General features: G+C 47.0%; 1 protein-coding gene across 1 annotated transcript; it reads right to left on the bottom strand.

Moving 5' to 3' along the window:
• Positions 1–1992: 1992 nt before the first annotated feature.
• Positions 1993–6154, bottom strand: LOC101780584 (SAP-like protein BP-73). Its single transcript, XM_004954239.2, has 2 exons — positions 5992–6154; positions 1993–3410 (listed from the first exon to the last, which is right to left on the bottom strand). The coding sequence occupies exons 1-2, from the start codon at positions 6026–6028 to the stop codon at positions 2302–2304; spliced, it is 1146 nt and encodes a 381-aa protein (XP_004954296.1). The 5' UTR covers positions 6029–6154; the 3' UTR covers positions 1993–2301.
• Between the last annotated feature and the right edge of the window lie 7809 nt (positions 6155–13963).

Genomic DNA, 13963 nt, shown 5'->3' with positions numbered 1-13963 from the left:
GAATCCGACCCTGCATACAGTTAACATGGTGGCAGCATGGCATGGTGCGTGCCTCCGACCCTGCATCCATCCATCGATCGATGTGGTAATGTCGTAGATGGCACACGTACGCTATACATAATGGCGGTGGTGGCGCCAACGGAATCTTGACGACGGCGACCAGCTAGCTAGCTCTCCTCGCCAAACGGCCAAAGCCAACAGTGGCTGCGATTAATGGGAGCCCGTTGCATGGTACGCCACAGTAAGACACATGTAGTAGTGCCGGTCACTACTCACATGTAGTAGTTACTTACTACTTGCAGTACATGCCAACATATACAGCCTGCAACCCTGCATGCAAAAAAGAAGAAGAAAAAAAAAGAGAGCAACACGTGACCTTATAGCTAGCTCGCTAGCAAGCTAGTGTGTTCATGTCATTGTCATCATGTGTGTGAGGCTGCTGCACGGGCATGCAATGCAATGCATGTGGTCCATGCAGCATGTACGCACGCAGGGCCAGGGCGTGTGATGTGGACTGGTCGATCGCCTTCAGTTCCCGGCTTCCCGGCTGGCTGGCTGCCTGCATCTGCATGCAACGACGAGGACGCCGGCCGGCCGCTGCTGCATGCCTCAACAAGAGCCTCCTCGTGCACGCACTACTAGCGCCGCAGGCCTACTCCGGCGCGGCAACAGTATCGGCGCGGCCGGCCCGCGCCCAGCCTACACCCCTCGGCTCCAGGACTTGAAGAAGAGTTCCAACAGTGATGCACGCCGTGCAACAGCAAACGCCATGGCCGGATCATCTCTCTCTCTCTTTCTCTCCCAACCATGGACCAGCCTATGCATTGTACGTCCTGTGTTCGTCGTTCCTACCTGCATGCTGCATGCACGATTTATCCAGCCGGCCAGACCAACCAGCCTCGAGGGTTTTGTGTAGCCCACCCAGTAGGATCAGGAAAAGCAAAAGGAGAAACCCATGCATAAAGGCTCCTGTGCGCAAGTATGTGGCCTACTGCATGCCAACAGCGCAAAAGTGCGGCAGCCGCTTGCATTGCTGACCGTAACTTTCTCACTCAGTCGCACCTCTCTCTTTGTGCGCGTGTTTTTCTTTTTTTACGGTCGGCTTCGGCACTGCTATCTGCCATGCAACAATGTTTTTTGAAAGCCACTGGCTGCTGGAACTCGCTTGCAGTACGTGAATAATATAACTGGCCGTATCCGAATGGCTCAGCTTTAATCAGGGTTTTTCTTTCTCGCCTCTCCTTCGCAAATCGCAACCAATATGCAGGCAGAGGCCCAGGCCCAGGCCCAGAGACAAGGGGCAGAGACGCGGCACGTGAGGCGCCCAACTAACCGTCCAATCACCCGGATCTGACGGCTAACAGAAATCAAAGCATCTGCAGCACAGGCACAGCAGAAGCAGCGGCGCAGACTGAGCGGCCCTGGTGGGTACGTGTGCGCCCGCGTGGATCACCGAAGCACATGCTGCCTGTGGATTACCACAAGGAAGAACAGAGGCGAAGCAATGATGCAGCCGCCTTAACAACAGTCGTGTCAGTTCACTTGTTTCAATGTAAACCATGAACAACATTGCCCAGTGCAATTTGCACTAGCCAATGTCCAGTGTGGCGATTTTAGCCTCATCTCTGTAAACTGTTTATGATCTGCAATATATTTTGAGTATAAAAAAAAACAGTCGTGTCTCTGAACAAACCCATGCCTTATTCTCCCTCTTTCATCAGCAAACCTGCATCTGCAGCTGTCTGCAGCCAGCCTTTATCTGAAACAAAGGGGAAGACAATCAATACTTGTTCATTGGGTACCCAATAATATTGCAGCACCATCTTACATTATGTACCCAAAAAAAAAGGGTGCAAGAAACATGTCCAACATCTCTTTCAGAAAAGTTGCCAGTACCCTGTTCATCTGCGAACTGCGACAACACCCTGATGAAACCACAATCTTTCAGAAGAATATCAGCACCACCAGACCAATCCAGTCTTACCCGCTTGATGTGTAAATGGACTGTCATAGTTCAACTCTTCTGGGATAAGAAGGCGAAAAAACACCAAGAACGTAACAGTGCATTAGTACAGAAACAAATGTCTCAGCTACCTCACTCCACTCAGCACAGGATTCAGCTAATTGACTAACAAGCTAGGTGTACAAAAGGAGCCAGCATAAGCTTAGCACAGACCAGAACAAAGTTAGCCCTGCTCGATCATTTACAATTTTCTACGGGACTGAAAGATAGTAGACAGTGCATATGCCCAGGACAGGCTGAAAGCAAAACAGGCGCAAACAGAAGGCGCCACCAACTTGTCAGGCCATGCCGCTCAAGATTTCAACCAGCTCATTTTTCTTCATCTTTGAGTAGCCTTTGATTCCTCGCGACTTTGCAAGTTCCCTCAGTTCTGCAACCTTCAAAGAGCTTAGATCAGAACTTTCCTCAGCACTATTATCATGCGATTCATCAGTATCTGTAACATCAGCAATTTCCAAAGAAGGTTCGGGATACTCCTCATTTAAGTCCTCAGTATCAGATTCATCATCTGAAATAGCATCAAAGTCATCCAAAGAAATATTTTCTGAGGATATTACAGAATCAGGTTCATACGGAGAAACTGAGTCAGGCTCATCTGTAGCTGTCCTCTCATCAAGAACTGTCTTAGATTGTTGTACAGCATCAGCGACATTACTAGCGATAGACTTGCGATCGGCATCTGCATTGGTAACAGGATGGAATTTAACTCCAGGAACAGGAGATCTTCGCCTGAAATTTGAAGCTGGCCTTTTGAAGGGTGCTGAAGGAGGCTTCTTCTGCTCTTCCTGGGTGTCACTTTTTGTGCCAAAGATGGTTGAGCTTTGTCTATTTCCAGAATCACTGCTTCTCCTAGTCAGATCAAAATTCTGTTCTTTGTCGTCACTGCTCTTCCTTCTTTGGTCCACAGAGTGTTTCCTAAGCAACTTAAGAAGGGAATCAACGCTGCCCCTCTCACCCTGCACTTTTGCAGGTTCAGGCTTCTTGTCTTCTCTGCTTTTTCCCCTAGCGCGTAGTTGTGCTTGAACCCTTTTGAAGAGCTCCACAATCTCCTTCTCTCTTTCCCCTGGAGCTGATGTGGCTTGAGGACGAGAATTGCTTGCCAAAGAGATTGGCGGTCCATTTTTGGAGAACATGATATCACTATCAAATTCATCAATGCTCTCAGAATCATCTTTATCCTGGTATGGCTTACCTTTCCCCCTGGAAGACCCCCCTTTTTGTTGTCGTGATATATCCGAATTCCTTGGCCTATGGTTGTTGGGGCTCGCACTACATACCAAAGACACCCTCATTGGCCCCAACATAGGTGATGTGCCCATGAAACAAGCTCCTGGAGGAACTCTGCAATCTCCATGATGTACAGGTAAGGTTCCTCTGCCTGAGACCCCTGGCCAACAAAAACACTGCACATTAGTTATTTCTTTCGAAAAAACTTGTAAAAAAGGAGGAACAGGCCGCTTTGAAATGGAACTGTCTGCATTAGTTTCTGCAGTACATGAGATAGGATATAGATAACAAAATGAACTGAGACTGCATGACTGAAAAAAAACCTGGACTTTGTTCTAAGAAAATGACGTACTTCGAACCTAGGTCAGGACGGGAGTTTCAATGACCCCCGGAGTTCAATGGTCTGACAGTCCCGGTAAAAACATCATATCCATGTCGGTATGCACAAAGACCACTCAAATGAAACATAAAAACTTATCGAAGCTTTTAAGGAAAAATAGAGGCCATCCGAGGGAGAATGAAATGAACTATTAGGAGTGTCCATACGAAAACAAAGTGCTAAACTGGCCCACATTCACCTTCAGTCTAGAATGAAAGTTGGGTCTTTGTGCATAGCTCGATACGAAAACATGATAAGATGCTTAAAGAGTATGAGCTATTAATGTGACCTCTCTGTACATCTGCAAGGTACGTACTGTGCTACATCACAAGTGGAGGTGAACAGCATACAGTAAGAGTAGGTCAGTCGTCAGTGCATTTTTATGGATCAGCTAACAAACTGTCCTAATTAAAGCTGAACAACGCAAAAGTGGGGAGTGTTTACACCATGTACGAAAAAGATGAAATGCCTGCACTGGACGACAATCAATAATACCAAGAAATAGCAACAAACAGTAAGTCTAATATAAGTTAGACATGGGAAATAAATGCAAATCCATTTTGAACATGAGGGTATGAATCTAGCAGTCACCTAAAAGGACTATTGAAAAAAATGATAATTTAGTCAACATGTGCATCCAGGCAGCTAAGAAACTGCAGGGCATCTAAATAAGAAAGATGCACTGATAAAGTAGATAGGCATTCTTTGTAAAACTGTGGATGAAAAGTGAAGCACACACCATCGGTCTGCGTATACCAATCCAGTTCATGGCATCTATAAAATCCCTGGTCAATTTAATATCTAATTGCCCTTTGCACTTAAACAAAAACAGCGAGCTGAAATAGACTTTGAATTCACCACTGTGAGATTGGCACATGTATCTGACGACGAACTGCTAATTTGAATAAGAAGCCGCATGAAAATCTATTACAGTTGGGGAACAAAATCTCTCCCCAGTTTCTTAGTTGATGAGGCTGGCAGTGTTACACTGCACTGGAGCAGGCTGCATTTCTCTAGTCTGTGGGATTTTTGACATCCTAAACATGTGGCTTCGCATATTTGACACTATGAAGATGGGTTTCGCAAATTTGACACTCACATCATTGACACATTGATTTACTTGACATTGTGCTTTTTTAATAATTTTATATCCTTTATTTCCATTTTCTGGCAGTCGAAAGGACTGAAATGCCCAAGCACTTAATTAACCTTATCTGTTCGCCCGATTGCCATCGCTTTGACAGGCGATGCCGCCGCTCGCTCGCTGTGCCTCTCTCCTGCCACCGCCAGCTCGTCGAGCCTCTCTCGCCTGTTGCCTCCCGTTGCTGCTGCTACCTTGCCGACCGCCGACCGCGGCTCCCATGATGATGGCTGCCGAGCCTCCCTCGCTAACGAGCCGTGCCTCCCCCAGCTGGTCACTGCCCACCCACCATGCCTTCCCCGCTACAGTAGGCGATGATCAGCAAAGGGCGGCATCCTGACGAGCGACGATGATCGGCGGCACGACAGGCTACAATGGGGGTTCTGTGCGAGCGGCGCACGTATCGCAGCAGTTCAATTGATACGATCCAACCAGAGGTATGTACAATGCACGTACACATAAAGCCAAGGTATGTTAAAAAAAAAACAAGGGTAGTTCTGCCATTTCACAAGCTAGAAAAATGGAAAGAAAGGAAGATAAAATCATTAAAGAGGCAAAATGTCGAGTAAATCAACGTGTCAACGATATGAGTGTCAAATTTGCGAAGCCCATCTTCATAGTGTCAAATGTGCGAAGCCACGTGTTTGCGGTGTCAAAAATCCGAATTTCTGACTGTACACGAGAACAAAACTCCACGTGGTTGCGGTGTCAAAAATCCGAATTTCTGACTGTACACGAGAACAAAACTAATTCAGCCCCATTTGATACACGAGAATTTAAATCTCCAGAGAAATCTGGCAGAATCCACTCGCCCCAACAGTTCCATTCTCCACACAACCCTCGATTCCCCTTGTGCTAGTAACTGGGATAAGGATTAGGCGATTCACCGTTCTCACACGGTGCGATCTGGAGAGGCCAGCATGTAGGAACCCACACCACATAGCAAACAGTCTCGACTATTAGGCTGCCCCCGTATGGCTCGCATTGCGCCCCTTCGTCGCGACAGGGCCGCGCGCGCCGCGGTGGGGGCATTTACTACGGCCGCACAGGGCAGCAGGACAAACGCATCCAACAACCAGGCTATGGGGGATTGCGCCGCGGGAGGGCGGTTGAATTGAACGAAACCCTAGCCGTCAGAATTGAACCGTCGCCTCGGCGGCACGCGCACGCGTGGAAATGGAACCGTGGGCAAGCGAGACGAGAGGGGGGCGGGTGGCGTACCGCGGTGGTGGAGGAGGGCGGGGGCCGCGGCGGACATTCCTTCGTGGGGGCGGCCCGCCCGGAGCGTCCAGGCCGGCGACGGCGGCGGAGGTGAAGCGGCGACCTGGCTTGGGGCAGAGCGATTTGGTGGTGGTGGCAGGTGATAAGCGGAAGAGGGAGGGAGGGAGAGCGGCGTAGAGTTTTGGGAGGGGGGGAACGTGGGCCGGCTCGTGTCACTCGTTCGCGGACCTCGTCGTCCGTGCGACGGAATGACGGATGAGATACCACCAGCCAGCAGCAGCATCCGGCGCGAGCTGATGGGCCGCGAAGAGAAGCCCAAGCTCTTGAATGTTTGGGCCTTTATTTCTATAAGTAGCAGCATCTGCCTCGCCTTTGGCCCAACAAACTCTTCAACTTCATGGCGGGCCTATTCATCGTAAAGAACAAAACTTTAACAAGCCCAATTCCTTTCTTTTTCCTGGGCACTCGAAACTTAGGGCGTGATTGGACCCGTAGAATGCAAGGTGCCTATGATTGGTTGTCTGGACTAGGGTGTGGTCAGGCTCTCGCCATGCGAAAGCTATCCTCCGGCCTAGCTCGCGAGATGCAGAATTTTTCTTGGTCTCTGCTCATCCATGCTCGCGCGGTGCGCTGGTGTGCACGTGAGCGACGCGTAGAGGAGCAAAAGCTACTGGACACGCTAGTTTTGCAGGCAACCTATCAATGTCTCCTGTTGGTCTGGCAGCATCCACACGGGAACCAATCAAAAGACCTCTGCATCTTAAGAGCCTGGCCAACAGGAGCCTGCACTGCTGGTACTAGCCAGGCTCCGTCGAACATCAAATCAATCAACCTCTTAAAAAGGTTTTCGTACACTGCTTAATACTAAGCAAGTACAAAGTCTACCCAAAAAAATCTCTCCCAAAACTATCTATTGGGGACTTTATTAAACATTTATTCTCCCAAAATCATGTCATTCCACAGCAGATCCCCAATAACAAACTTTCCAATACTTCAAAACTAACCACGTCAGCATGTGGACCCCTCTGTCATTTCACTTCACCGCCTCCGGCCGACCGCGCTCAATCTTGCTTGATGGTTCTCATCGCGTCTCAGCTCCTCTCAGATTGAAATGGAGGGAGCGAGAGCAAAAGAAGAAAAAAGGAAGACGAAATGGTCGCACACATACGCGCAATGGCACGGGCGGCTTGCATCCCCTGGCGCGTTCACCACACGGCCTTGTCGGCGAAGATGCCATGGAGGAGCGGGAGCGAGTCCGCCTGGCCGCACCTCGCCAGGTAGGATTGCCTCCATCTTTCTTGCGGTACCAATTCATTAGCTTCTCGAATATGTTCTTGGTTCCCGTTGCTGATTTCTTGATTGGTTGTCGCCTTGTTTCTACGAGGTGGTTTTCCTTGGCGAAGGCGGAGGAGCTTTGCCTCCGGCGCGAGGCCACCGGGATGGCGCTGGTGCAGGGGTGGCTCTACGATTCGGCGCCAACGTGCGTCTGTGCGCTGGGCTATGAGCGCGCTGACGCCGGCGACTGGATCAAGGAAGAGTGGAGGGCAGCACAGCGAGGCAGAGGGGAGGGCACACGGCACACAGGGAGGCGGAGGAAAGGGGCGCACAAGGAGGCGGATCTGAGGCCGATGGAGAGAGGATGACGAGACTCAATGGTGTCGAATACCTGGGCGGCGACGGGAAGAGGACTCGATTGTGAACGAATCGTCAATCTTGAATGTTGTACGATGAAATTTTGGTCATAACAGATTGACGCAGCAGCAGGAGAGCGCGCCGCTCTTGAGGTCCTCGAGGGTGACAAACCGGGAGGATTTGGACGGGGAGGAGAGGTAGCGGAAGATGTGCTCAAAGAGGCCCTCGTCGCAAGGGAGCACGATAGGAGAATGGGCGGGGCGATTGGGGAAGAACCGGACCTCCATATATATGCGGGGCGATAGAGGTGTTTTTAGCGTCTAGCTTTCAGTTACAGCACCAAGGACAGAATCACAAACCAATGACCTACAATACTCTCACAGTGACAACAGCCAGATATTGTCAAACGTCCAGGCAATTACACGCTTGCAGCTGCAAAGATTGGCAGCCTTGACATTGGCCTTGGCCGGTGGCTTCTACAATGACTTTCTTCAGTGACTTCTACGGCGACTTTCTCCTCCCTGCAGAAAGAGTCGCCCTTGCTGCATGAAAGACAAAAATTTCTACATTGTGTCAGAACTCACATACCTGTCTCCCAGAGAGGAGTCGTCACACACAGCAAAAGATGAAGTTACTTGAAACCAAAAGATGTGGGCAATAAGCAAAAGGGTCAACAATGGGATTGGATGCACTATAGTAATTGATTAGATGGCCACCCACAAAAGGAAGAGAAAGATAGCACTTGCGCACTGGACAATGAAATCGTCACCCCCAATACATGCAACGCCATCGTGATGATGGGAGAGCCGATGTTGAGGATGCGCTGGCCGCTACAAGCCCCTTTGTCCCGTAAATAGCAACGGAGCGCATCATGCCTCTTGACGCCTCTTAGCAATACTTAATTTATCCATTGGTAGCAAAGTAACTATTGCTTGGTATGATGATGCTTGGTATGATGAGGTGACTATTAAATACTCACCGCTTCAGTCACAATCAAAGCATCTGCCATGTCCTTCGTTCTAACGACAGTCTACGGTCCAACAAGGGACTCTGAGAAAACAAACTTCCTGAATGAGATTAGCAACATGGCCCCCCAACCAGATGTTAAATGGCTCATCCTTGGAGACTTTAATCTCATCTATAAAGCCCGAGACAAGAATAACACCAATTTAAACATTCCGTGTTTGCGCAACTTCAGGGACACCCTAAATTGTTGAAAGCTAAAAGAGATCCACTTGCAGAATAGAAAATTCACCTGGAGCAATGAACGTCGCAATCCAACTCTCGTACACCTTAATCGTGTTTTCTGTAAGGAAGCCTGGGATTTAACCTTTGCATCACATGTCCTGCAAGCTCTCTCTACTTCTCTCTTGAATCACTGCTCCCTGCTTTTATCGAACCAAGAGAATCCACCGGGGCCGAGACACTTCAAATTTGAGAATTTCTGGATCTCAATGCCAGGGTTCAAACGGGTCGTCCAAGAGGCATGGTGCACTATGAACACCCACACAAAACCCATCCATTGCCTAAATTTCAGACTTGCTCAGACTGCTCGTGCCTTAAGAAAATGGAGCAAAAATCTTTTCTCAGAAGTTTGGCTGCAATTCCACATGGCGCAATCAGTAATCCTACAGTTCAACGTTGTGCAAGAGTCGCGATCACTAACAGATGATGAATTAACCTTGCTCTCCAAGCTAAAGAAGAGGATAATGGGCCTTGCGATCTTGGAACGGCTACGAAAATGACAATGCTCAAGAATAACAAACCTCAAACTTGGCGACGCGAACAGTAGATATTTTCACCTAAAAGTAAACTCCAGGAGAAGGAAAAACTTCGTTACCAAACTCTGCAAAGATAGTGGCTGGGCAACCACTCACCAGGAAAAAGCCGATGTCGCTCAGGCTCACTTCTCTAATGTCCTAGGAAAACCGCCAGACAAAGATATTGATTTCAACTGGGACATCTTTTCTTGGCCATCAAATTACCTTGCTTCTCTTGATGCCAAATTTTCTGAAAACGAAGTCAAACGAGCTCTCAACCTCATGCCAAAAGACAAAGCTCCGGGCCAGACGGCTTCACAATCAACTTCTTCCACAAGTGCTGGGAGACAATTAAAGCAGAACTGATGAGCCTAATCCATGCCTTCCATAGTCAACGACACAACTTCTTCGACATCCTCAACTCGGCCAACATAGTTCTCATCCCCAAAAAGGAGGAAGGGGACACCATTGCAGATTTCCGCCCCATAAGCCTCATCCACACAATTGCAAAAATCATCACAAATATGATGGCCCTTCATGAACACACTGATTTCGGAAAGCAAGAGCGCATTCATTAAAACAAGAGCAATCCACGACAACTTCATGTATGTGAGAAATCTTGCTCGATGGTTTCACTCGTCCAGAACCCTATCACTCATGCTTAAGCTGGACATCTCAAAGGCATTCGACTCAGTGCGATGGGATTACTTACTAGACCTTCTCCATCGCCGAGGTTTCCTGCCAAGATGGAGAGGTTGGGTCACAACTCTTCTAAGCACTGCAACTTCCAAGATTCTCATGAACGGTGCCTTGGGAGAGGACATCCAGCATGGCAGAGGACTTAGATAGGGTGACCCCCTTTTCCTCTCTTCTTTTTGTCCTTGCAATCGACCCCTACAGAAACTACTCCAACTTGCGACCGACAAAAAGGTGCTAACGAAGCTAAGAGGCAAATGTGCGCGACTACGTCTCTCCCTCTACGTGGATGATGCAGAAATTTTCATCAACCCAACGATTGCGGACATTCATAACATCAAGGACCTTCTGGAAAAATTTGGCTGAGTTATAGGTTTGTGCACAAACATTCAAAAGAGCTCACTAGCACCGATCCGATGCAGCGGGATAGACTTGGACTCTCTCCTTGCTCCCTTCCCGATGGCTCGAACATCCTTCCTAATAAAATATCTTGACCTGCCTCTCTCACTCGGCAGATTGAAAAAAGTGGACTTCCAACCCCTATCTGACAAAGTGAATGGAAGGTTCAACAACTGGGTTGGCAAGCTTCTCACCCCGGCAGGCAGAAGAACCCTAGTCAGGGCGGTCCTATCCTCATAGCCGATTTACTACCTCTCAGCCCTAAATGCTCCAGTAGCGGTCCTCAAAGAAATTGACAAGCAACGAAAACGCTTCCTATGGTCGGGCACCGACCAAATTGCAGGAGGGAAATGCAAGGTGGTGTGGGCCTTAGCTTGCAAACTGACTCAACTGGGTTGGCAAGCTTCTCACCCCGGCAGGCAGAAGGACCCTAGTCAGGACGGTCCTATCCTCACAGCCGATTTACTACCTCTCAGCCCTAAATGCTCCAGCAGCGGTCCTCGAAGAAATTGACAAGCAACAAAAACGCTTCCTATGGTTGGGCACCGACCAAATTGTAGGAGGGAAATGCAAGGTGGTGTGGCCCTTAGCTTGCAAACCGACTCAATTGGGTGGCCTTGGAATCCTGAACCTTAAGAAATTTGCAAGAGCTCTATGCCTCCATTTGATGTGACAGGAATGCAAGGATCCGCACAAACCTTGGGTAGGAATGCCAATTCTATGCAATGAGAAGGATCGTTGCTTGTTTGCTTCAGTTACAACGATCACAATAGGAGATGGGGAAACTGCAAGATTCTGGGGATCAGCATGGCTACAAGGTACGACGCCGAAAGCATTAGCACCTTCGATATACAAAAGAACATATCAGTCAAGAATATTTTAACAAACGATGCGTGGATATCAGACATAAACATAGCGGCCATTTCATCAGGCACGCAACTATTTGAATTCACTGAGCTGTGGGCTAGAACAAGATCGATTCAGCTAACCCAAGGTGCTCCCAATTCTATTGTCTGGAACCTAACCAAGCATGGCGAATACACAACGGCTTCGGTGTATAAAGCACAATTCGTAGGATCGGCCCCCTCTACCACGGAGCAACTCACTTGGTGGACCTGGGCTCCGCCGAAGTGTAAATTCTTCTCTTGGTTAGCATTCCAGAATAGGCTATGGACAACGGACCGGCATATTACCCGAGGATGGCCAAACCAAAAGGTCTGCGTACTCTATCACTCTCACGACGAGAATCTACTCCACTTGCTGATGCAATGCCGATATAACATCCGAGTTTGGGACAAAATCTTCCATTGGGCGGCCACTCACGTCCCGGTTAGAGGCGATTGGACAGCCTTTTCATCCGTAAGCGAATGGTGGTCAGCAATCGGATCCACAGCTGGAGCTCCTCTCAAGGGTTTGCGGTCCCTTATCATATTGGTATGCTAGGAAATTTGGAAGGAACATAACGCAAGGGTTTTCCAACGCAACTTCAAAAGCCTTGACCAACTGTGTAGCAAAATCAAAGACAAAGCCCGCTGCTGGATTCAGGCAGGAGCCACACACCTAGGAGCTATTGTCAACACGGAGGGGACATGATCATCTCTGCATACTTGCACAGTAATAGTTTTTTCTTTCGTATTTGAGCCTAGGTCTTGTTTCTCTCTTTTCTATTAATTAATACAAATACGGCAATCTGCCGGGTTTGTGTTTCAAAAAAGATTATTAGGTACTTCCGTCCAAATGTGTTTGCTATACGGGTAGTGTGCTATATAGTTCCAAATTGGGAGGGTGCATCCTGGACATCCAATTGGGCTCGGTTTTGAAAGGTGCCACACTAATGGAGAGCCATTGGAAAATCTTTATGGTACGGCGATGCGGACGATCTGCGCACTACTGCTCCTTATCGCTTGGAAGATTTCGAAGGAAAGCAACGTCCGAATTTTTCAGTGCACACACTCCACAGTAGAATCTCTAATAGCAAAGATAAAAGAAGAGGCGATGGCCTGGTACTTTGGCCCGTGCAAAATGGCTTAGGGAAATTGTCCTTGGAGCGTAGCACTCGCTGGTGCTTTTCTCCTTGTTTTTGCCTTCCGTTTTCTTCCGTTTGTTTGATCCCCTTCTACATCAATATACATGGGGGTGGGGCAATGTTTTGTTGTCACCGCTTCAAAAACAAAGTTAAGTACTTAGGTTTTTCATGATGGTTTCGTCGGATGTCACCGTTTCGAAGCTGGGCCATCACTCTTTTTGTTGAATATTTTCGTTTCGAGGGGGAATCGAACCTGGAACTGGGGCTCAAGCAGCACAAGTATTACCACCACTGCACCACACCACTTCTCCATTCATGTCACACTGTGGGATTTTCTTTTACTTATTCAAAATAGGAGCCGGCCCACGAGGTGGCAACGCGTGATTGGCTCAACAGATTTGGAATGAAGAACACATTAACAGATGGTATTTCTCTTTTGAATCTAGAATCAAAATTTATAGCTGGTATTTCTTTGTCATACGTAATCCAAAATTGATGGTTCTTTTTTCTGATTTTTTCTAAAAACACCCTCTTTTCTTCAATGATGTTATTTTATATAGATTTCTATTTTTCGTGGATGTTATTTACATGCCTTGTCTTCTTCCTTGTATGTACAAAATAGAAAAAATATTTCTTTTGCACAACCATTACTAATGTAACTTCGTATTGTGTAATATAAAGGTAAACAAAAGGTTATGTCAAAATTTGAGGTGCATATGAGTTCGAAAATGTTGTAAAGTGTGAAAAACTTCAATGTTCAACTAACATTGTATGAAACTATGTGAGAGATGTATCCACTTGTGAACAATGTATATTCCAACTTTACTAAAATCATTTGAATTTTTTATGATAAGTTTAGGGATCCAAAATATGTTGCCATGTCAAATTGTAGAATGTTCGGACCAAATTAAGATATTATTAGAATTATTATATCATAAACTTGAGATAGATTTATGAATTATCCCTAATAAACTTTTAAACATTTCAATGATTCCAAGACATGAGTTAGAATGTAACATATGAGCATAAATATAATTTTTTTTACAATTTTTTGAATTGTATTGGAGGTACACATCGTACAACTTAGAATTAGTTTCGATAAGCACGCATAAATTCATTTAAATGACAAAAAATACCAAATATGTTAAACATGCTTGAAACTCATACGTGACAACTAAGATGTTATCTATTAAATGTAAAAAATGTATTGGGGTATATAAGATAATTATTTTGCAAGTTACTTCACAAGGTGTCAGAATTATTTATTTAAAAAATACAAAAGTAACTTTTTTGCAGACACATGTGACAATGTAAATCCACAAATGTTGATAGGAAGATAAAGATAAGGTTGTGCACAAATTTAATGTATATATGAGCAACAAAAGACTTGAGCCTGTTCACTGTTGATTTTTAGCCAGCTGCAGCTGTGTTTGTACAACCCAGCCATTCGGCTGCGGCC

This window comes from Setaria italica, chromosome I, assembly GCF_000263155.2.
Source record: "Setaria italica strain Yugu1 chromosome I, Setaria_italica_v2.0, whole genome shotgun sequence".
In the NCBI taxonomy this organism is placed as follows: domain Eukaryota; kingdom Viridiplantae; phylum Streptophyta; class Magnoliopsida; order Poales; family Poaceae; genus Setaria; species Setaria italica.
Note: the sequence above shows the minus strand (reverse complement) of the source record. Positions and strands in the feature narration are given on the sequence as shown.

Coding starts and splice junctions, on each gene's coding strand:
- LOC101780584 (XM_004954239.2), bottom strand. CDS start 6,028: ATGTCCGCCGCGGCCCCCGCCCTCCTCCACCACCGCG. Junction 3,411..5,991: donor CGCCCTCCTCCACCACCGCG/GTACGCCACCCG, acceptor TTTGTTGGCCAG/GGGTCTCAGGCAGAGGAACC.